The 25298-nt window shown below is 37.9% G+C and overlaps 1 protein-coding gene across 2 annotated transcripts; it reads left to right on the top strand.

Moving 5' to 3' along the window:
- Positions 1-1444: 1444 nt before the first annotated feature.
- On the top strand, positions 1445-23925 carry tmem198aa (transmembrane protein 198aa). Of its 2 annotated transcripts, none has more exons than XM_083538106.1 (5): positions 1445-1839; positions 16035-16309; positions 17650-18225; positions 21720-21985; positions 22188-23925. In XM_083538106.1, exons 2-5 carry the CDS (start codon positions 16141-16143, stop codon positions 22338-22340), a joined length of 1164 nt encoding a protein of 387 aa, XP_083394232.1. In that variant the 5' UTR covers positions 1445-1839; positions 16035-16140; the 3' UTR covers positions 22341-23925. The 2 variants fall into 2 exon arrangements, with proteins under 2 accessions (XP_083394232.1, XP_083394233.1); XM_083538107.1 differs by lacking the exon at positions 1445-1839 and adding an exon at positions 1878-2111.
- The last annotated feature ends 1373 nt before the right edge of the window (positions 23926-25298 follow it).

The following is a 25298-nucleotide window of genomic DNA, read 5'->3' as shown; positions in this document are numbered from 1 at the left end:
AGGGTAATCATGAGTTGATTTGAACTACGATAGTTTCTACTGAAATTACAGTCATCAGCTGTTATGAGATAAATAGTTATGGGGTCAACAGTGCAAAGTAATGGAGAATGTGTTGGAGAAGTGAAGAAAAGAGTGCAGGCAGGGTGGAGTGGGTGGAGAAGAGTGAAAGCAGGAGTGATTTGTGATAGAAGAGTATCTGCAAGAGTGAAAGGGAAAGTGTATAGGACTGTGGTGAGACCTGCAATGTTGTATGGTTTAGAGACAGTGGCATTGAGTAAAAGACAGGAGGTGAAGCTGGAGGTAGCAGAGCTGAAGATGTTGAGGTTTTCGTTGGGAGTGACGAGGATGGACAGGATTAGAAATGAGTTTATTTAAGGGACAGCGCATGTAGGACATTTCAGAGACAAGGTGAGGGAGGCGAGATTGAGATGGTTTGGACATGTGCAGAGGAGGAACATGGGGTATATCAGTAGAAGAATGCTGAGGATGGAGGCACCAGGAAGTAGGAAAAGAGGAAGGCCACAGAGGAGGTTTATGGACGTGGTGAGGGAAGACAAACAGGTAGTTGGTGTGAAAGAGGCAGATGTAGAATTCAGGCTGATGATCCGCTGTGGCGACCCCTAATGGGAGAAGCCGAAAGAAGAAGAAGAAGTTATGTATAATCCTTGTGTAAGGTATTGATTCATATACACCACATGATGGCGACAAAACGATCATCATGTTTCCTACAATATTTGCAAGACGATCGAGAATCCCTACGAGAAACCCCTAATAAAAAGATTTTGTCTTGTTTTATAATACAATTACATAGTAAAAATAAAGACACACACACACACACACACACACACACACACACACACACACACACACACACACACACACACACATTATATATATATATATATATATATATATATATATATATATATATATATATATATATATATATATATATATATACATACATACATACAGACACACACACACACACACACACACACACACACACACACACACACACACACACACACAGAGAGAGAGAGAGAGAGAGATCATTATTATATACATGCACATATTATGAGTAACGTAATCTTATTTACTTGTATTTTTTTATTATTATATTATTTTATTCTTTTGTTGTAAGACCTACATTACAGTGTTGTGATGAACTATGATTATGTCAGTATTACAGGGTTCCCAGATCACCGACTCCTCCCTATAAATAGAATTATTGTATTATTATATGCAAAAAAATAAAAATAACGGTGTGAAACATTAAGGGTGTGTGATATTTCAACGAGTCAAAGTGTGTGTTTACTGGCATAGGAAATGTAAAAAATATATATAATGACAACACTCGATCCAGAACGATCAGTTATCACCACCAGCTCGACCCCCTCCCCCTTTCCTCCCTCCCCTATCATGCTTTTGTCTCTCTAATGGTACACTCCAAACAAAGCGGTGAGCGCGTGAGCGACTGAACTGAGCTCGAACCACGGGTGTGAACGGAAGCGGGTTCGGGTCAGTTCGGGCGCTCCCTGAGGAGAGAAACTGTTAAACCGGATCATGATTCAGAGCAAAATTGTTCGTTTCTGCAAAGGCTAGTGCATCTCTTTGGTTCTGCATCCGTGACTGTGTGTGTAAGGTGTGGAGGAAAGCAGGAATTCACCTGTTATGGTTCTCTTGAATAGAAAAAAATGGCCGTGAAATTCGGCGGAGGTGTTCAAATGAAATGACGGGATTACAGGATACCGCGCAAAATGATGCTGAGGTTGAAACTCCAATAGACGCATCAGCACCGTGTAGGAAATGAACAACTCCTGATGAGCTGAGGAGGTGGTGAGTTGTTATGTATTGTTTATTCCTGCTCATGTTTCAAAGCATCATCCCATGCAACATGAATGAGAAGGTTGGGTGCGCTTTTCTGGTTTCCACCAGCGCTGGTTTTGTGCTTCTTTCAAACATCTCTGCCGAGTTTTGTAGTGGAATTGGATGAGATCCATTTAACAACAGGCATCTTAATAAGGCAATAACCAAGGGTCTTTAAAGTAACTGCCACTAATGACCCATGAGCACCTGAAGGCGTTGTTACTATTGTTCTCCCAGCAGCGGTATGTCTCCTTTTGTTTCATCGTTCCATATGCTGGTGTGTTTGGTGCCTTTGTTTCTGATGTAAAACACCCCATATAATAATCACTTGGTTTATTTCTTTTACAGATTTGATCAGATCGTGGTTAAGCATGTGCTCCTGCAATGTTATTGTAATGCTGCTTTGTTTGACGTGGGGTTGAACTTGGATTGGAATAACAGCCTGTGCAGAAGTCACGTGTTCAGAAAATCTGACAACATTACAGGATGTTTGCCCCCTACCCTCAGCATTAATGCATTATTCTTGAAAATCTTCAATCTTCATTCATTAATACATCATGTAAGATGCCACCACATGATGAGATTCTTATTCCCTGATCAGATTCAGAATAATATTTAAGGTATGAAGGCACTGAATATAAATTCTCTAAAAAAAAAAAAAAAAAAGATTATATTGTGTCTGCTTAGTAAGACTCCAAAATAACAAACATATCCTTATGGATGACAGCATCAAGATACACATCTATAGTATGTATCCTCAATCTTTAATTAGCATTGAGATCATGTTTTAAGTGGTCCAATTATATACCATTCACTCCAGGTTAAAGATCATTTGATGCATGTGGCATCAAACACTTCAGCCCTGCTGAGACGTTGCGGCTGTCCATTGCTTGATTGAACTTTTTTCAAATCCTTTTTAAATCCAACATATTTGAGACATAATTGCTTGTGTTGTAGTGACATGTTTGAGAGGTATAGATGTGTGTTCCTCCACAATGGATGAACTGGCTTTACCAGCTCAGTCAAAAAGGTTTTTAAAACATTAGCAATGGCCTTTCATCTCTTAACATTTTGCATCAACAGCCTGATGATTATTCAATCATTCAGGATGATTGCTCATGTGCCTGATCCCCTGTCACAACCTGTTTTATTTGAATCGCTTTTCCTTGCTTTGATGAGGGATCCCTTTATGAATGGACATTTAGAGAGAGATTCACCGTAATTTGGCCGAATAACGAAGTCCCTCCCAATACAACAGTGAGACGCTCAACTCTCAAATTAGATTTCTTGAATGTTATCTAAACGTGGAATGTAAAGAATATAAGGATTAGTTTTTGTCAGAGTTAAAACAAACATTCCTTTTGTTTGACTTTTTCTTACCATTCTTTTACCATTTCACTGCTACTGAAGTTTAGATATCCATCTCTTAGAAAAAGGTCAGGATTTTCTTCTGACAGCTGTTTTTTTGGATTGTTTTCACGTCCGACTGCTCACAGCAAACTGCATAAGCCATTTCATTCCAACATGATGTTGAATTTGCTGTTACAGACATGATGTTCAATTTAAGTCATTAGAGACAGACATTGCAAATACAGGATTTTCATGGTTATTTAGGCTTCTGAGCTTGCTACTAATGATAACTGCAGAATAAATAGTCATTGCTGTGGCCTTTTAACAGGTTTAAAAGGAGATGGATTTAAAACTGTAAATTAAGGTTCTTAAAAAAAAACTTCACTTAATAAAACTAGTTGAAGGAGTACAAGGTTCTCACTGGTATTAACCTAACAAAATAAAGTAATCAGTAATTAGCTCTTGAGTGTTGCTGAAATCCTGTTCTCACTTATATTGCAGACGGGCAGAGTGTGGTTTTAATCACACTTTTACAAGTACATTTTCAATTCACACCTCCTTGATAATTACTTGTTATCATGAAGTGGGGGAAAATGGACGAAAACATCAGAGGGTGTTAATTCTGTCACCAGAAGGCTATCAGATGCTCATAGAAATAAGCATTGGATTTGTTGGTAATGTACATGCTACATATTCATTGCATGCCTGTTTTCTGCCAGAAGATAATACAACAGTTACCATGGCATTAGATCTAATCTGGTAGCTTGTAATAGAGTCTGTTGGGAAGAAGTTCAGAGGTGCTGTCTGATTTCCACAAGCGTGTCATATTGAAGAAGCATGAGACCAAGTCATCAATAATTAAATAGAATCTACTTTGTCTGCAGTTATTTCATGGCAAAAAAGCAGCAAATTAAATTACCTCAGGGATACAAGTGTGCTTAAAAGATTTAAAAGCTTTCGGCCTGCGCTTATTTATTGACCAGCAAATGGCCTGAGGGAACTTGGGCAGAATAATGATAGAGTGGCCCAACATCATCTCTGTGATGAAATTATAAACACATTTCTGCTGGGCTTTGAACCAAGCAGGAGAAATTAGGTAAAGGATGGAAAGTTTGAGACTTTGAGTGTTGAAATTGATACCAGGGTACTTCTTCATATCATTCAGGAAAATCTGTATTGTTCTACAGGAAATGATAATGTTGATACATGATCAGAAATGATCAGTGGAGGGAAAAATATTTATTGTAATTAAATAACACATTGCAGTTCTATAAAATAAACAACCCACCAATAGCCACCATAACAGCCTCAGTGGACCTTGGTCACATTTCTACAAGTTTCTTTAACTTTACTGTAGGGACAAATGCTGTTTGATTTTTCAGAATATATTTCCTCAAGTGGTGTTTTGATGAGGGTGCTGGAAAGCGCATTTAAAAGATATGCCTAAAATCTCCCATAAGTGTTCAATTTTGTAGTGATCTAGTGCTCATGAATGCTAAAGCACATGATTTTCATCAAGTGCACCCTTTGCAAGGAAATGTACTTTGCTCAGCTATTGGGTGTTCTATAAAACTTATTCCGTGTCTCATTAGCACAGCATGCTCATTGAAAAGGTGGTGAGATAATGGGATGCAGGTGTGTGGATACCTATGCACAGTCGGGGCTGTTGGAAATGAGGAAAGAGACGCTGAATGAAAGCAGTTATTAAATATTTGAAGAGGAAGACAGCATTCTGGGGTCCTTAGAGGGGCACATCACATTATGTTTCGTTATAGCACACCTACCATTTTTTGGATTTCATCTGAGGAGAGATTAACAAACAGGGAGAGCCAATAAAAGTGAAAATAAGAGACCGAGATAAGATTTAAAAGAAACTGAGGAGTAGCAAAGGAGTGAAAAGGAGATGAAGTCGAGGAAAAGGTAAGTGAGAGAGTAAGTCAATGTAAATCTCATTATCCCTTTTCAGGCACTACTTCTCACCATTTATAGTTCCTCTGCATGGGATCTCCTCCAGGAAACCGCAGGAAGAGCAGTGAATGTGATTTAAAGACGTCACAGTTATTTTACCTTCTCCATATTAATATACACAATTCTATTACCAATTCTACTCATGTTTTGACAGAGACTCTGTCCTCATTTTGTATTATTCATGCTGAACATAACCACAGAGTGAAACCTCAGTCCATTTGGCAAATTGTTCTCTCTTGCTTCTGTATACTGTGATACCTTTAGAATAATACACTGATCCAAACAATCAATAAGGACAAGGTTAGCTGCATTCTAACTTGAAAATCTAGTCATGGAGTAAGTTAGGAGTAAAACAAAACAGAATGTGCTGCTGTAATCAATATGATCACTGATCGGATAGTGTAATTTCTTTTTTTGGGGGTTTTTATTTATTTCACCCTTTATTAAAGCAGGTCCCAAAGTGTTTCTCCTCTTACAATCCAACAGCAATTTGTTCACATTGTTAACTATTTATTTTTTGTGACATTGCATACTCTTTATCCATTTATAGCTATGTTTAATGAAACTAATGAATCTTTTTGGCACTTATGTTACATCTCTTTTTTTTCTTCTTTTTTTTAGTATATGACCTGTACTTTTATAGTAGAATTTAAAAGCACTGTGTGTTTATGAAAAAGTTATTGAAGTTTAGTGAATCACCTCTTCATCTGTACTTTTATGAATGTCCAGCAGTCAGTTTGTGTCACATCTTTGATTAACCATGTTTTTATACTTGGTGGCTTTTAAGCTGAAATATAAAGCACCCAGGAGGCTGAAATATTTTATTAAAAGTTCTTTTTATACCCTTTAAAAGCCTGAAATGTGCAGCATTGAGATTGCATTTATATAATCTGTCAAAACTTTCAGTGGACCGTTTAAATTTTTTTTACGTGTGTCTTTTTATTATTATTATTTTTTTTTTTATATTTATTTATCTCATTTAAGCTGCATTGCCTGGATGCTGCTATCTAAGCAACATAGATGTAGTATTTATGTACAGAGCTTGGACAATGTTTGGTTATCTTCTTGGACAATGGTTAACTTCATGCTTATGTACTGAGCTGGGCTCCTTTTATTGGCCTTTTACCCTCTTCTGTCCATAATTTCTTTTTCTTTTTCTGGCTCCAAATCGCACGACTTCCTCACTCTTTTTCAGTTTTTCCTGCACTATTCTCTTCTGCTCCAGTGGATCTCAAAAACTCTCTATATACCAAGGCCAAGAATAGTTCAATAGAGGCTCTGTATCAGGCTCAAGCTTGTGGAAACCACAAGCTTAATTTGGACACAAAGTGTGTTTTAGAGGTCATTCTGTCCTTTGTGTGTTTGTGTATGAGTATGCATGTTAAAAAAAATGATGCACAGACCTACAATTTAGCCACAATTGCATTACTTACCATCCTTGTCTACTTTAATTTACATGAATACTCCTGGCTCATTGCTTCCAAATTTGGCCACAACTTAAATCCTGTTATGTGTGATCTGCTGGAATTATAATGAAGCAGCGAAAAAATAAAGATCAGCATCAACAGTGATTAAGTCATTTGATAAAAAGAACAATACATCATTGCTCATTAGTGTTCCTCTAGATAATGGTTGTTCTTTTTAATTTTTGTTACAAAGGCTTGTAAGGCTTTAGGACTTTAAATAGAATAATGTTCTTTACCAATTCCCCTTCAGCTCTGCTAGGAGCTGAGTGAGGGGGTCAGACACAGGCCTCTCAGTCGGATTTCTATGCCAAGAGCGTCATCAAACGCTCACTGTTTTCCCTCCACCAGATGCACTGTGGAGCTCAGTGTAAGCTTCTGAATTCTGTAGTAAAGCTCTGCCTCGGATAGAATAGAGGGATACAGAATGATTATATGCACTGAGCAAGTATTCACCAGCTTGATCATGATTAGATTGCTAATGGTGATTGCTCCGATCAACCATCAGATGGCTGATGAGACACAAACACACAGCATCTGGTGCAGCGCTTGCAGAAAACCATTGAGGGTTTAGTAAGATGTATGAAGATCCTCACCTACATACAGCGATCCTTTGTTGTTAACTCAATTGCAGTTGTATATCTGTCAAAAACGTTTACAACAATTTGGAGAAGACAACTTGGTCTCTCTGCCGTACCTTTGAACTTTCAGTCGGCCGTTGAATTTATTAATATTTTTTTTTTATATTAAAATCTTTTGTGCTGTTTTGCATTCAGGAAGATGTATGGAGGTCAGACATCCTTCCATTTTTTGTAAGCACAGTTCTACATAGTTAGAATGTATTCTCCATAATGACTGACTCCAGATTGTCTTACATACATAATATTAGTAATGCATTAAAGTAGTAAAAATCTATTATCTTTAATAGAAAATTGGGAAAAAATAATATCACAATCTATTGTGTAACAGTTATAATTTACAATTCATAAAAATTGCTATTAGAGATGTGTTTTCAGCGAGATGATGCACAATGTATTGAGTGTTAGTCAGTAACTCTTCCTTCTTAGCAATCGTATGATTATTAAATACATTTTTACATAATACCAAATTCGGTGGCCACCATTTCCATCGGCATAGCATTTTTGTTTTCCGAATTGCAGCTAAACACAATTTAAAGAGACCTCTAAATGTCCTGTTCGATATTTGTGAGCTCACAGATGGCCACAATCAATTTGCTCTGTTGTCTTGTTTCTACCCTTCAGTGAGCAGAGCCATTTAGACTCTGTTGAACCTCCAGGGAGTAATGTCTATGGTATTGTTAGGTTTTGAGCATGTGATATGATAAAATGGTATATGTGTGCAGCATTGCATCACCAAGGACCTTAACAGATCTCTGCATGAGCACAAAATGTTTATCACACTGCTGCACTGGTTGCTTTCTTTTGGTAGGCAAATTATTTCTACTATAAAACAGTAAATGTTCTATTTAATCATAATGTGTATTTATTTTTCATTAAATATTTCTATACATTGGAATGGAGTGAAAAGCATTATACATATGCTTGGCAGGTTAAATTTGGGGAGCTGGGCTTAGTTTATGCAGGTGGCACTAATAGGGTAGCCATATCCTTTACCTTCTTTGGCTTTAAAATTCCTGCAACATTCTAGTTTTGTAATTTTTCTTTTTCTTTATAATTCTAGCTTCAGGCAACGGTTTCTTGTCAATAAACCATTTTTCTCTGTTTATAGTGTATATAGTGTTATAGTGCAGGCACAAAAGTGAATACACCAATAATATGCAAATCAACATGCCCAAAAAGAATGGCATAAATGTAGTTGCATCTAATAGAGTGCTGATGTCATTCAGGTCAGGAGAAGGAAAAAAGACCTTCGGTGCTAATGGATTTTGGAGCAGAAGCTCTCAACAGGATTAACGAGGTTGAACAGAGCCCTGTCGCTCAGTCTTAACACACACACACACACACACACACACACACACATTCACATGCACACAATTATGCACATTCTGCTTTATATATCTTGCATATACACACCCAATCCCAAGCATCTCTGAGATTTGACCTCAGGATCCCTACATCACTTATTTGCCCTTCGAGTCGTTGATGGCAGGAAACCTGCACTGTGCTGACTGCTACAGAATAAGTGTCTAAAGCTCCGCTTTTATCTTTGTCACTGGCTCAGACTCCTGCCCGCCTGTGGTGTGTGACTGAGAAACTGGAGTAAGTCAGTGTTTTCTGCAAGTTTCTGCAGTTCATTTTGTGTGTCAAACCTTACTCGGTGTCTACGTGCCTTGTTTATTAATAGAAATGAATAGTGGTTTAAGATTCTGTATCCGTCCTTTCCTTCTCAGACTTTATTAATGCAGGATACATTTCTATATTGTATATTATTCTCAGGAGGATGTTAAATTAATTTCCCCCTCTAGTCATAATTTAGCAGTTACCAGAGAATGTTAAACAGTGCCTTTTTTATTTGAACTCGATTCACAGATGCTTGATACTTTCTCTGTGACCAGTATGCTAATGACTCTGTGATTAATGCGAAGTGCATTAGTCTGAAATATAGATTTTAGTGCCGTGTAAACTCATCTCATATATATATATATATATATATATATATATATATATATATATATATATATATATATATATATATATATATATATATATATATATATATATATATATACACACACACACACACACTGGAGACAAAGGGCATTCATGAACTTATCTACAACCTATCAATCATTTAGAATAAGAAATATATGGAAGTTTGTTAAAAATGTGAATACTGTGTTTAAAAGTCTCAAGTGTTTAATGTAGTAGAGTATTCTAGTAATTCAGAGTTCACATGCTGCCAGATTATTTACACATAATTTGAGTTTACTTGTAAAATGTAAAAGCAAAAATCTGAGAATGCATTCATAATTTGAAGTGAGCAAAATAAGACTTTCCTGGAGTAACAAGATCTGTATATTATATTTTATATATATATATATATATATATATATATATATATATATATATATATATATATATATATATATATATATATATATATATATATATATGGGTGTGTGTGTGTGTGTGTGTACTTATATTAGGAACAAGTATTCGTACCGACATTTTTTGTTTCAGGGTTTTCGGTTTTGTACACATGCACCGAATGCAATCATTTTTATGTGCGGAACATAGTCACAATCTGAGTTCCCTCTTGAACGTTTTAAGTGGCAGACTGCTAGTTTGTTTAGTCTCCACCTCACACTTTGAGTGCATTTTTTATAATTAAACTTGAAAAAATACATAACAATGCCAGGGGTATAAAAAGAAACTAAAGTTAGCGCAGTGTCACTGTGGCAACTCGCTCCGTAACGGAAATAAGATTTGTTTTGTGCATGCATGAAAACACTAAAGAATCCATAGTGCTAGCATTAGCCGCTAACCAGGAAGTGGCTAGCGCTGTGGATTCTTTAGTGTTTTCAGCTTTTTTAAAAGGAGAAATTCTCGACAATTCCACATATCGAGGGAGTAAATTAATGAAGGATGGTGTATTTTTAATATCTTATAAAATTAAATATTAAATGTAAAACACGCACACACACACATACACATCTGTATTACCCAAATAGGGTCTAACAATTGTAAACTATTTAATTACATTTTTCCATTTATTACATTTTATTTAATCCATTTAATTAGTGCCAATTTTTTTGATAACTCAAATTAATCAGTATGTATTAAGTGTAGTAAGTGAATTTCATTAGTTTTATTTATTTTATTTTTATAAAATATTATTTTATATATTATTTAACCAAGCAGGCATGTTATTCAAAAATAAAAATGTTAAATGTAAACTGTTTAAATGTTGATCATCACAAATAATAATAATCTGCCTTAATAAGAAATTAATGGAGTCCAACTGTGGTAAATTCTGTTGATTGGAAATTATTTGGAAAGGCTCACACCTGTCTATATAAGTTCCCACAGTTAACAGTGCATGTCTGAGCACAAACCAAGCCATGAAGTCCAAGCAATTGTTTGTAGACCTCAGAGGATTGTATCAAGGCACAGATCTGGGGAAGGGTACAGAAAGATTTCCGCAGTATTGAAGGTGCGAGTATTGAGCACGGTGGCCTCCATCATCCATAAATGGAAGAATTTTGAAACCACTAGGAGCGGAGCCCTCCAGCAAAACTGAGTGATCGGGGAAGAATTACCTTAGTCCTCCTTGTCCAGAAGTACAATTCTGCATGAAAACCCTACATGAAAAAGAGTCTTTGTGAAGGAGGAACGTTTTCTGTGTAACATGGCTAACTGTGGGTTTTTTTTTTCCCCCATTATTAAACTTAAAACGGAGGAAGAAGAATAAATTATGTGGGACATGCTGAAATAGAAAAATACACAAAAACACAAAGTGCCCACACCACCTCAAGATGTATTATTTTCTTATAATTGCATCCTGTTGTTTTTTATTACAGTGAATGTTTAACATTTTATGTATGATTTTAAATTTGTTGGTTAACCTGGTCTTAATATTTACTTGTTTTACAGCACACATTTGTGGTTATTTACTGCAAAAGACCTTTAATTGCTATTTGTTTGTAGGTGTGCTTTATTGTAACTAAGTAGCCTTTATGAATTAAGTTGCCCTTCTAGACCTGGAGTCCTGAATTTGGATGCATGTAAAAAGTAGTATAGACCATTGATTGGGCATTTGATGCATTCACCATATTTACAATGTCACCAAAGTTGCACAAGCATCTTTTTACTAGATGATTAGGAACACCGGTCCTCAAAAATAATACAAAGGTTTCTCTCTTTTAATAAACGTACTTGTTCTTCTGAATTTAAGAGGCATCAACACAATTTTGAATGTAAATGTCATTGTTTTTTATATATACAGTGAGGAAAATAAGTATTTGAACACCCTGCTATTTTGCAAGTTCTCCCACTTAGAAATCATGGAGGGGTCTGAAATTGTCATCATAGGTGCATGTCCACTGTGAGAGACATAATCTAAAAAAAAAATCCAGAAATCACAATATATGATTTTTAAACTATTTATTTGTATGATACAGCTGCAAATAAGTATTTGAACACCTGTCTATCAGCTAGAATTCTGACCCTCAAAGACCTGTTAGTCTGCCTTTAAAATGTCCACCTCCACTACATTTATTATCCTAAATTAGATGCACCTGTTTGAGGTCGTTAGCTGCATAAAGACACCTGTCCACCCCATACAATCATTAAGAATCCAACTACTAACATGGCCAAGACCAAAGAGCTGTCCAAAGACACTAGAGACAAAATTGTACACCTCCACAAGGCTGGAAAGGGCTACAGGGAAATTGCCAAGCAGCTTGGTGAAAAAAGGTCCACTGTTGGAGCAATCATTAGAAAATGGAAGAAGCTAAACATGACTGTCAATCTCCCTGGGACTGGGGCTCCATGCAAGATCTCACCTCGTGGGGTCTCAATGATCCTAAGGAAGGTGAGAAATCAGCCCAGAACTACACGGGAGGAGCTGGTCAATTACCAGAAAAGAGCTGGGACCACCGTTTCCAAGGTTACTGTTGGTAATACACTAAGACGTCATAGTTTGAAATCATGCATGGCACGGAAGGTTCCCCTGCTTAAACCAGCACATGTCCAGGCACGTCTTAAGTTTGCCAATGACCATTTGGATGATCCAGAGGAGTCATGGGAGAAAGTCATGTGGTCAGATGAGACCAAAATAGAACTTTTGGGTCATAATTCCACTAAACGTGTTTGGAGGAAGAAGAATGATGAGTACCATCCCAAGAACACCATCCCAACTGTGAAGCATGGGGGTGGTAGCATCATGCTTTGGGGGTGTTTTTCTGCACATGGGACAGGGCGACTGCACTGTATTAAGGAGAGGATGACCGGGGCCATGTATTGCGAGATTTTTGGGAACAACCTCCTTCCCTCAGTTAGAGCATTGAAGATGGGTCGAGGCTGGGTCTTCCAACATGACAATGACCTGAAGCACACAGCCAGGATAACCAAGGAGCGGCACTGTAAGAAGCATATTAAGGTTCTGGCGTGGCCTAGCCAGTCTCCAGACCTAAACCCAATAGAGAATCTTTGGAGGGAGCTCAAACTCTGTGTTTCTCAACGACAGGCCAGAAACCTGACTGATCTAGAGAAGATCTGTGTGGAGGAGTGGGCCAAAATCCCTCCTGCAGTGTGTGCAAACCTGGTGAAAAACTACAGGAAACGTTTGACCTCTGTAATTGCAAACAAAGGCTATTGTACCAAATATTAACATTGACTTTCTCAGGTGTTCAAATACTTATTTGCAGCTGTATCATACAAATAAATAGTTTAAAAATCATATATTGTGATTTCTGGATTTTTTTTTTTTTAGATTATGTCTCTCACAGTGGACATTCACCTACGATGACAATTTCAGACCCCTCCATGATTTCTAAGTGGGAGAACTTGCAAAATAGCAGGGTGTTTAAATACTTATTTTCCCCACTGTACTTCCTTCTTTATATTAATTTCCTCTTAATTTAATTTTTTAGTGCTGTTTTCAGCCTGTATTTCTTATGTAGTTCTGCATTCATGTAAGGAAAAATACCTAGTGGCTTCCACTTCAATATATTTCACTATATGGAGTATAAAACTACATCCATACCTGCCATTAGAGCAAATTATCACACACGGCTGTAAAATGATCCCATGTTGGTTTGCACAGGCAATGAGCATTGTTCTAAACCTGGAAACGCTGCTCTATTTTGAGAGCTGGATGTTAGTTGTTGGTTAGTTGTTAGTAGACTAGACCTATTTATTATTAATTTATTGTCAAACAGTATAATATAGAACTGTACTATAGATGAGTGTATCATCTTTGGCCCATTTTCTTATATAATGTGAACATAACTTATTCATCCTGAGTTCATGTGGCTTTGGATAGATGACAGAGTCTGTGCTCATTCTGCTGAATCTCTCATTCTGTGCTTCTTCGTGCCCAGTGTAAATAAAATAAACTTGTTAACATTTCATGCTTAGTAGGGCCTGTTGTGCTTCATCATGATGGGCATGTAATCATGGTGCAGATGAGACTGTTGTTCTCTCTGTTGTGTTCCGATGAGTAGCAAAAGAGCTGGATCACAAATGAGGTGATTAGGTTTCTTTGTGACTGTGATGGAGGTCTTGCCTTTTGCTTTTACTTCTTGTTTTAGTAATATCTGTGGATGTTTTGATGTAGAGAACTATTATATTTTGTCATTATAGCTTGTGTTTTTAATTACATTTTAAAAGCTGCATTTTTGTGTTTATTTTGCATGTCTTACGCACATTTCAGAGAAGCATGGCAATGGCATAACAGTGTTATCTATTTTGATGTTATGCCTTGAGTGTTGGAGAAGACAGGAGGGGTGAGCACTGATCATTAAAAAAAAAGAAAAGAAAAATGCAAGGTGAGCTAAAGCACTGAATGGTTCTAGACCTGTTGCCATGGCGCCGGGCCATTCTCTTGTTTGCTAAGTGCAGTGTAACCGAAGGCATCCCATAATGCAGCAGTTGTTATGACAACAGACAAGAACTAAGACGTGGTGATGTTTATGCTGCATGATGGTTATGATGGTACTTTTGGTTTCTTTGATGCTTTCATGCTACCCCAGAGTCCTCTACTGTCTGTGTTTTTAGTATCTTAAATGATGCAGCATAGCACAGACATAGAAATTATATATAGCATGTTTACAGTGATCACTAAAAGTCTTCTTTATATTCGTTTTTGGTCAGTTTTCCTGCAGCATTTGCACGACTTATCAACGAAACTGTAACAAATTCATAATGCTTCCAGTTCTAGTGTGCCACAGAAAGCAAAGCTAACACACTGACTGAATTCATCATTTTTATTTTTTATAACATAACTGCACCGGTGACTGACCAGTAGTTGTTGTTTTTTTTGCACAGTCAATTAGGTTTTTTGTTGTTGTTGTTGTTGTTGAAATACACATGACAATAGCAAGTGCAGTTCACAGCCAGTTCACTGAAGTCATGAAGACGGAATTCTGAAAAAGGGACGATGTTTCCTTAGAGTTCTTTTGTACTTTTTTTACCTGTATGATTTATTTGAATGTACCAGACATTTGATGCTATTTTTTTTTTCTTTTCTTTTAGACACTTTCTGATACAGATCAAAGAAGTCTAGCTGAAGGAGCTAATTCTAGATATTTTTTTTTTCTTTATGTCTCCTACAAATCAGGGTATTTCAAGTTATACTGCAACAGTGCAGTCTCATGTAAAATAATCTTTTCAGGTGGATTGTTTTTCTCAAAAATTAATGTTTCTTCGTATGATTGTGTTCTTGTGAACATGCACCATATACTGTTTTAAATTAGAACAACTGTCATACGCGTACACACACACACACACACACACACACACACACACACACACACTGCAGTAGAATCGATGTGGCAGGGTCTTACTCTAAAGCACATGCTACAATAGATCAATATGACACCACTACTAAATACATCCCCTGAAACAAAAACACACTCAAGCCTGATTGAGCTTGTTGTCTTAGTGAAAGGATCTTATTCCTTGAGTTGACATAATTACATCTTAAATCTTTAAAGTTTGAGCTCTGCAAAAAAATTTGTTAAGACCGTCTTCCAAAAATGTATAATGTGTTTGAGATTCCACAATGAATTCTGCATAATTTCTCACTTGTGCAAACTTTCTGCAGTTACGAAAAGCCATAAAAAAAAACGTGCATTGGGCTGTGCATGTTTTTATTTATTTTTCTTCCTTTTGCGCATGCATGTAAACACTAAAGAATCCATTTCTTTAGAATTTTATGTTCAGCTGCAAAAATGTAAGAGTGTGAATAAATGAAGGATACTCACAGCGTTTCAGAGCGCAGTGATGCACTGTATCAGTAATGCTATTTTTGACCATGTCTTCCAGCACGGAGACACAAGCAGCCACATACATCTGTTGAACAGAAGATTTTAAACCCAGCACACCACCACAAGGTTATTCTCTCCATGCCCTGTTCATTTGTTTTTAGTCTATACAGTAATGGCTGTTTTGTTTTTTCTTGAGCCGTGTTGCAGTGGATCTGGATCATATCTCAAAATTTTGGCCCTGACGCAGGAATAGATCCTGGATGGATATTGCAATTAACTAATTTAGTGCAATGTGTAAATTTACTGTGTGGTAATAAACTCTATGTTGTCTGCTTTTCTAGGATTTTCAGCAGCGTATGAAAGCGATGAATCAAAAGGCTCTGGTGCTTAATATCAACTTTTTAGCTTTAGATTCTAATAAATTTTTTTAATGGCATTGTCACATGACCACCATTATTCCTCTCTTTTTGCAGGTGAATAGTCTTGGATGGGAAATTCCTCTTGACCTTTTCTGACCCACCCATCCTCATTATTGTCTTCCCCAACTCTGCCTACTACAACGTCTCCCACTTGACCATCATGACCTCCACAGCCCAGCTGCTGGCTTTTAAGCTCGCCCCACCATCTCAGGGTGGGAGCGGAAACAGTTTTTTTAGCTGTGATGAGGAGATCGAGCGGCGTTATGAAGTTGTTCCTTCTGTCGTTTGCTCCATGTGCTGCCTTTTCGGCATCATCTATTGCTTCTTCGGTAGGTGGTGTGTTGAGTGTACAAGATAATGGTGTTTTTTTGCATTTTACCGGTAAATGTTTTGGTAATCCATTTATCTTCAGTTGACTGGAAAAGATAAGCAGATTTGTGTGTGTGTGTGTGTGTGTGTGTGTGTGTGTGTGTGTGTGTGTGTGTGTGTGTGTGTGTGTGTGTGTGTGTGTGCGTGTGTGTGTGTGCGTGTGTGTGTGTGTATGGTAGTCAACACACACTCAGAAAAACACACACAATCACCTGCACTAGGATCAGTTTGAGCATAACGGGTGTTAATGCTTTGGCGCACTGCACAAAGCTGTTCATTTCAGAAACCCGGTTCACGTAATAATTCTTTGAATTCGATAACGATGACGGCCTGTGCTTGTCCCTGTCCATTACATAAGCTTTATCACTTTCACTGGACTGTGAAATTTACCTTCACATCTTTCATTCCCATTGAGAAAGGGTCAGTGAAGAACTAGCAGAGGTTAAAAGAGGGGACTTCAGCTGTGACAAATTGCAGCTTAAACACTCAGCACACGCACACACACTTTGTGTTTCTCTACACCACACATTCACAAATTTTTCTTTAGGTTTAGCTTTTATAATATTTAACACAGTAAAATGTGTGAAATGTACCTGTTCAGAAAGGACAATATAATAAAAAAATTGTTTTGACAATGAAATATTTTTTATGGAAATGCAACATTTAAATACACATTTGTTTCAATCAAATAAGTTGATAACCTAAATTATGTTCCATGCTTCATTAATCTGAAACAAACTGTTACAAATGAAACCAAAGGAAAAAAGAAACAGAGGGCCGTGAAAGGAATTTTTTAATACGTATGTATGTATTTGTTTATTTTGGAAGCATATAAACCTGTATCTCTCATGCAATGCAGAGGAATAGAGCTGAAGTCATTAAAATTGCTTGCACATGCAGCGAACTGCTGCTGAGCCACTGAGCAGCTGTAGCTGTGGTAAAAGTACAAGCATTTTTATTATGCTGTGGTTGATTTGAAGCCGTGTGGAAGCAGCAAATTTTCTGCTTCCTGTCTGAAATGCATTTTCTGTAATCCTATGGTGCTATGTGTGAAGTAGTTTTTCAACAAAAATCGTGTTACGGTCGGTTTGAAAATCTCTGCTGGATGACATTTCTATCAGTGTGTGTTTTATTTATATATATATATATATATATATATATATATATATATATATATATATATATATATATATATATATATATATATATATATATATATATATATATATAGTGATATTTGCTTTCTCTTTTAAAAAATGTGTGTTCATTAAGTTGTAAATAATTTTCTCATCTATCTCAGGCTATCGGTGTTTTAAGGCTGTAATGTTCCTCACCGGCCTGATGTTCGGCTCTATCATTATTTTCATGCTGTGCTACAAGGAACGAGTGATGGACACACAGCTCAGCGTTGAGGCCAGTGTGGGCATCGGGCTGGGCATCGGCACACTGTGTGGCCTCGTCACCATGCTGGTGCGCAGCGTTGGGCTCTTCATGGTGGGCCTGCTGCTGGGCTTGCTGGTGGCACTGGCCTCCTTGGTAGTGCTGGAGGAGTTCTACCACCCACGCACGGTGTGGCTTCCGCTGGGCGTGCTGCTCGGTTCAGGCATGCTTTTCGCCGTGCTCACCCTGCAGTGGCAGCGCTGCTTCACAACACTCTCCACGGCTGTGTTCGGGTCAGCCATCGTCACCGTGACTGTGGATTATTTTGTGGAGCTGTTCGCACTCACACACTACATCTATGAAAGGGTGAAGGTGGCCCCGGCTCAGCCCGTGTGTTGGTACACGTGGGTGGTGATGGGCGTGTGGCCTGTGCTTGCCCTGTTGGGCGTCCTCATTCAGTGGAAGGTGACTGCAGATGGATATTCGCATACCGAAGGTAGGATTCAACACCTATCAGCCTGTTCTCATCAAGCTTTTGTTTCTTATATCAAAACAAAATCAGCTTTTCACATCCCATAGAAGTGTGATGGAATAAAGGGAGGTTTAAAAAATTTCCTCTGTCCTATGACAGTAAATGAACACAAAATTGTGAAGGCTGATTCCATGATTGTGGTTTTTGTAGATCTGATATTATTTATGTATATTCACAGCATGTAAAGAAAAGATAAGAGATATCTAAATCAGGGAACATGTCCCTCACAAAACCCTACAGTATGTGCATAATGCAGGAAATTTAAATCGATTTGCATCACTGTTACCTGCAGCCAATAACTACCCTTTAGTGTAATAATATACTGCTGAAATCAAATATTATTTTTGCATTAATGTGTGAATCTATTTAAAATCTCTTGCCTCATAAACATTTTCACAGGACCTCAATTACAAATTATTATGCAAACCCTACACGTAAGTTTTGGTCATGTCACTCAACCTGAACCCATTGACCGCCATAAGAAAAATCTGGATCATCAAAAGATCCAAAAAGATGATGGGACCCAATTAAGCTCATTTATTTTCCTTTATAGTTTTTAATATTGACATAATAATGGACAAGATCATTTAAAAAATAGACTATTGAATGAGATGCTGAAATTATTTATTAAAGAATATATTTATTTAAATCATTAGAAAGTTCTTAATGGCTTGGTGCTATTATTATGGAGGCTAGTTTGCAGCATTGTGTGTATTTGCTAATTATTTGTAGAAAAAAAAACTCAAAATTTTTTAATGAAAATGTAGCCAATGGTTAAAATCTTGTTTTTTTGTTTTGTTTGTCATTTTAACAAAAACTTATATAAATATATTTTTTACACAACGAAAACTACAATCCCGGAATCACACTGCACGTTTCTAGCACACAGAGATAGTAGCAATGATAAAAGATTGCTGATTCCTTCAAGTTGTTACCTCAGGGAGTTTAAATATGTTACATAATATGCACTACATCCCACAAATGTCCAGTGTGGTTAGATGAAGAGCAAAGAACTATGATGACGCTCTATTTTCTGACTGTCCTACTTAATTATTCCCTGTGATGCTAGTCCTATGGAGAAAAAACTTCTCTGCTGCATCCTGTGTACTGGCTTAGTCAGAGCCACTGTTAAGCAGCATGTGTTGCCTGAGGATTTGTACAAATGCCAAATCATTGTCCTTTTCCAACTAAGCTGGAGCTCTTTGAAGTCAACTTTCACCCCCCAACATTAATTACAGCTAAATTTTAAAAAAGTTTGAAAAATTTGAATATAAATGCACTACTAGGAGGAATATATTTGTATATATTAACGAGCCTTCAATTGTTTACTATGATGGACTGAATTAACATTAGCATGTGTTCAAACATGTTTATAATGAGCGGACATATGAAGGAGGCTATATTATTTTACATTTATTTATTTATTTATTTATTTATTTATTTATTTATTTATTTATTTATTTATTTATGTTCTCATTGCCGATATTGATCCAAATTGGACATTTCTAAGAACCAGTGATACATCTCATTCTAGGTCAAAAGGTTTTCTTTAGCTTTCCCAATTTTCCACAAGTTTGCCCATTTGGCCTTGACCAATTTTAATCCAACAATCAGCTCTCTCCCATCATACAGCAGCTACCAGGAAGAGCTTTATTAACTTCTTATACATGAAAGAGCTTAGACAACCCTGACTGGCTAGTGACAGTGTGGTTGATAGAAAAGAGAAAGTTTAACACTCCTCTCACCCAAAGAGCTTGGACAGTTTTTTCTCTTGGAATCCTGGCCACAGATGGCTGTGTTATCATAAATATTTAAACTAGAGAGGGCAAATGCTTTTCTGTTTTACCACTCAGAAGTTTGCCCAGTGAAATGTAAACACTCAGGAAAAGAACTATTTTGTAGGACATATTCCATGATCATTTTTGTGGCATTTATTTTCAAAATTGTTCGAGGAAATTGCTAAAATGTTATAAATGTCATCAAAGATTGTTTGGCCTAAAGGATTTAGAAACCAATGTTTCACTGTATAAAGTATATGCTAAGCAACTAAAAGTGAAGTTATTGACATCGCTTAAATGAGCTTCATGTATCAATATGCTGGAAATTTGCACAGGACCACAGCACAACATGCATGACAAAATATTCATGCAAGACTACATAGCAGCACAACAATATCTCAGACAGAAGGCGATTGTATATGCAGTGTAAAATTGTATGGAATTACTCTGTGAGCTGCAGGAGGTTGGGACCTGCAAAAAACTGTATTTTCCACCAGTATGTGCTTTGGCAGGGTTTTTTTTGCGCTTCCCAAGAAAATCACTCCAGCAACAAATAGAGTGTTGGTAGTGGGAGGATTGTGATTTGAAGCATGTGGTACAGTGTGAGGCTTTTGTTTCGCACTAAGATTGTGAGATCTAGGATTGTTTGATGATCGACACAAAAGATGAGTGGGAGAACAAGAGCTTAATGTGCAGTGGGTGACCAAACAAATAGGTCTAAATTTTCTTCCAAATATTATGTAAGGTGTCTGCAGCACTTCTTTGTGAGAAAGCAAGCTAGCAGGCGTGTTAAAATAACAATCAAACTGACACGCACAGCCTCAGAATTATAGTGTGTGTGTGAGGGGCGGACGCTTCAGTAGTGCTGGGGGCGTTGCCATAGTGAAGGCTGGGGCCCCTGTGTACAGAGGGGAGGAGAGAGGAACATTTATCGAGAAGGAGGTGAATATAAGCATGGAGTAGGAGGGGTTTTTGTGTGTGTGTGTGTGTGTGTGTGTGTATGTGTGTGTGTGTGTGTGTGTGTGTTGTGTGTATGCACATGTGTGCATGCATGTTGGAAAGAGGGAGCTCATTATGTAAATTCTCTGACAGATGGGGCCCGTATCTGTCGAGGCACAACAGAGTGAGTGAAAGGACAAAAATAATCCCACCGCCTCTATTAGTGACAAGGAACAGAATGAGAATGCTAATTTAGGCGTGTGGAGCGGCAGAAAGTGTCAAAACACTTGGCAGTTTGTTTGGCATTGCGATGGCAGATCAGTGGGAGAGATATCCGATTCTTCATGCATGCAACTTAGTGCCTTTACAGTTCAGTCAAACTAAAATGAAGGAATATGAAAACATTTTGTATGTGCGATGGGTGATCTGAACTGGTGTGGAAAATGAGCATGCTGTCCCTCTGAATCAATTTGCCTGTCCTGTTCTTTTTCACTGTTCTCTCTCTCTCTCTCTCTCTCTCTCTCTCTCTCTCTCTCTCTCTCTCTCTCTCTCTCTCTCTCTCTCTCTCTCTCTCTCTCTCTCTCTCTCTTTCTCTTTCCACTGTGTTTTTCCTTATGACTAGCATTCGCTCATTCCAAACTGTTCTCTTTTTTCTTTTAGAATGAATAACATTCCTTTTACTCACTTTAAATCTTCCTCTCTCACTTCCCCCCCATTTCTTCCTCCGTATTTTGCATAAAGTGTTTATCAGTCATCAGCAGAGGCGGCTGCAGCTGATGAAGATTCGCCAGAAGGAGGAGAGAAGAGAGAGCAGAAAAAAGAAGAAGAAACAACAACAGAAACCTCAGCAGCAACATCAGCAGCAGAAACAGAAGCCAAAATATCACCATCCTCCCCAGTCTAACCCTCATACCACCAACCCACCTGCAAAAGTCCAGCCTCAAGAACCCACATATCGCAGGAAACCCAACCCCACACGCCGCTATGATGGAGATGTACTCTCTCCGGTAAATTCTCAAGCTTATTCAGTTTTATTGCTTTTTGTCCTATTTATGATATCCTTTCATAGCCATATCTACTTCGATCCACATTTCATTTCCTTTTTTTAGTATATTATCGCATTTTATATATAAATATATTGTTATATTTCCAACTGTAGGTCCTCTGGTAGTCCTTCCTTTATCATAAATGACTTTCTTTCTCTTCCAGAGCTATATTCAGCATTTCCGGGACAGACACGTGGACAGACGAGGCTACTCTCATGGCAGACTGATTAGCAGCTCTCATACAGTGGATATAGACTATGACTGCGGCTCTCAGGTCCCTCTGACCGCCCATACAGGACCAGCAGTGAGAGTGTGATCCTGCCCCCTTGTGTTCAGTTTGGTGTTCCAACCAGGCCTGTTTCTACTGTATGCTGTCCTCAGTTCAGAGTCTCAAAGAAGAAGAAGTATTTATACAGGGGACTCACATGCCATTTGTTATAAGTGATGCACTGGGGAGAATAGTTTTTGCCAATAGCCTTATTTATCAGGGCTCTGACCGAAATGGTTTCTCTTTTCCTAGGTTGAAATTGTGTACTGTTGAGGTTGTGTGCATAATTGTGTGTGTGTGTGTGTGGGTAGGTGGCCCTCCAGACCTTTATTTGACTGCACACCTTCCCTTGGCAAACAGAATGGGCTCACTACTGCAGCAGCCATTTTAAAGATTGGACATTATTCAGGCTGTGCGTTGGACCAAATACGGCACAGCTCTGAAGCCTTGCTATCCGCATAAATCATACACGTTTACGCACAAACAGCATGTTTAACAGCAGCAGACTTTATGACTCATGCAGTACAGAAATATGCCCAGTTATGGAAATGCACTCTATTCACAGATTGTTGTTTACAGTACAGATGAGGCCATAGGTACATTTTACACCAGAAGAAAACTGTATGCTTGATTTTTCAGGACTAATGGTCTGATTCTGTGCGCTCCTATAAGGAAAGGCTCTTAAGGGGGCCCTTACTGAATCATATTCTGCCAAGGATGTGTATGAGCCGGTGTTGGTTTTAACCTGGTCAGGTCATTTTTGGGTGTTTGAGGCATTGTTCATTGTCTAATTAAGACCAAAATTAGCTCTAATTATGTCCCATACGGCTTAGTTAAAGCTTCGTGCAGCGACTCTCATTAGACCTGCTGGGGATAAGGCATTACTGGATTACCCTGATGATGCAGGTAACACTGTGAACACTGCGGGAGTTTTTATACAACTGATTTAAAGTGTCCTTGTCTACTGTGACGGTTTTTCAATGAGACCAAGGTATTGATTGAACAAGAGTGAAGATTTATAGTAGTGGACCAGCCACATTAAACAGGGATTACATATGTTCATGTGTGTGTGAGAGTGAGTGAGTGTGTTTCTGTGTTTGTGTATGTTTCTGGGGAGAAGAATGTGCATGTGTATGTAGGAGGGGTATGGAAAAGGAGGTCAATGTGATAATTTGTGTTATTTGAATTTGTTTACATCCTGCCTCTTCCTCTGGTCGATGTGTCATTTATTTTCCGGTCTTGTCCGATCTCGGAACTGTAAAGAACAAAAACACTCAGCCTCGCTCTGTTTACTGTCTTTTACCACTGCAGCATCTGTTGCCCCTGGACATTTTGTACATTTAGTTGAATGCTGAACATATTTGTACATATTATACCACTAGTGTCATGATTTGTATTGTGTATTTTTCTCTGATTAATACTTAATTACATCTGAATGCTGATGCAGTGTCATCATGTGTCTGCTGGGTCTATTTATATTTCAGCATTTTTGTTGTCTAAAAATGACTGTTGGATGAAGTGGGTCAGAAGGAGATGATGAGCCTATGTTGCTTATTATGATGATGATGATGATTATTATTATTGCATGTATTTGTATAAACATGAGTATGATAAAGTGCTTCTAAAAACTTTATATTCTGTATGAATGTGCTACTTTTATTAATGAATTAGTTTGTTTATTTATCCATTTTTTTTGCTTTAGCTTCACAGTACTCTGAGATTTCACATATACTTTATGAATGCCACTGCCTTGCCCATGCATCATGCATCAGCCATGACATGTTCAATTAGAGCCGGGATGCAGATCATTTTTTCTGTGGAAATGAAAATTGTATTTCTCAGAATTAATGTGCACAGACAAGGATTAAATATCAGAGCCGATCGGAAAACAATGAGTTATGCTGCAACTGCTTAAATGATAGATTTCTGCCCTACTTGATAAAATGTATTTTCTGCTCTTCATAAAATATGAAAACACTCTTACATTTTAAACAATCCCAGTTATACTGGTTTTATCGCATCTAGGTTCAGATGCTTTTTTTTTTTTTTTTTTTTTTTTAGGATTTCAGGAGCTGTAATTAAAAGATGTTGTCACAGAGAAAAAGAGTCATACCCCAAGCTCTCTAAATGTGGGAGACATTTATAATAATGTGGACCACCATTATACTATAACTCTCACAATCATGTTGTCTGTCCCTGAGAAAGTTTCACTTTTTGCAGTTAAAATGTCCACACTCCAGCCTAGAAGTGTTGGAGAGAACACTGAAGCATTGCTTTGCTGCTTAACAATTAGTTTCTGCTACATTCCAGCAGATATCTTCTTCTTCTTCTTCTTCTTTCGGCTGCTCCCATTAGTGGTCGCCACAGCAGATCATCTGTCTCTATACTACCAGTCCATAAACCAGGACTGGTCCATGAACTGTCCATAAACCTCCTCATTGGTCTTCCTCTTTTCTTTCTTCCTGTGAGCTCCAACCTCAGCATTCTTCTATCGATATAACCCATGTTCCTCCTTGGCACATGTCCAATTCATCTCAACCGGGCCTTTGTCCCCAAAATGTCCTACATGCGCTGTTCCTCTAATAAACTAATTTCTAATCCTGTCCATCCTTGTCACTCCCAACGAGAACCTCGCTGTCTCTAAACCATACAACATCGCAGGTCTCACCACAGTCCTATAAACTTCCCCTTTCACTCTTGCAGATACCTTTCGATCACAAATCACACCTGCCACTCTTCTCCACCCACTTCACCCTGCCTGCACTTTTTTCTTCACTTCTCTAAAACACACTTTATTATTTGCACTGTTGACCCCAGGTACCTGAACTCCTCCACCTTCTTTACCTCTTCTACCTGCAACCGCACCACTCCACTGTCCTCCCTCTCATTCACACACATGTACTCTGTCTTATTCCTACTGACTTTCAATCCCCTTCTCTCCAGTGTGTACCTCCAACTCTCCAGGCTCTTCTCAACCTGCTTCCTACTCTCCCCACAAACTACAAT

Source organism: Silurus aristotelis (genome assembly GCF_946808225.1).
Source record: "Silurus aristotelis genome assembly, chromosome: 3".
In the NCBI taxonomy this organism is placed as follows: domain Eukaryota; kingdom Metazoa; phylum Chordata; class Actinopteri; order Siluriformes; family Siluridae; genus Silurus; species Silurus aristotelis.
This window is presented reverse-complemented; position numbering and strand designations above follow the sequence as displayed.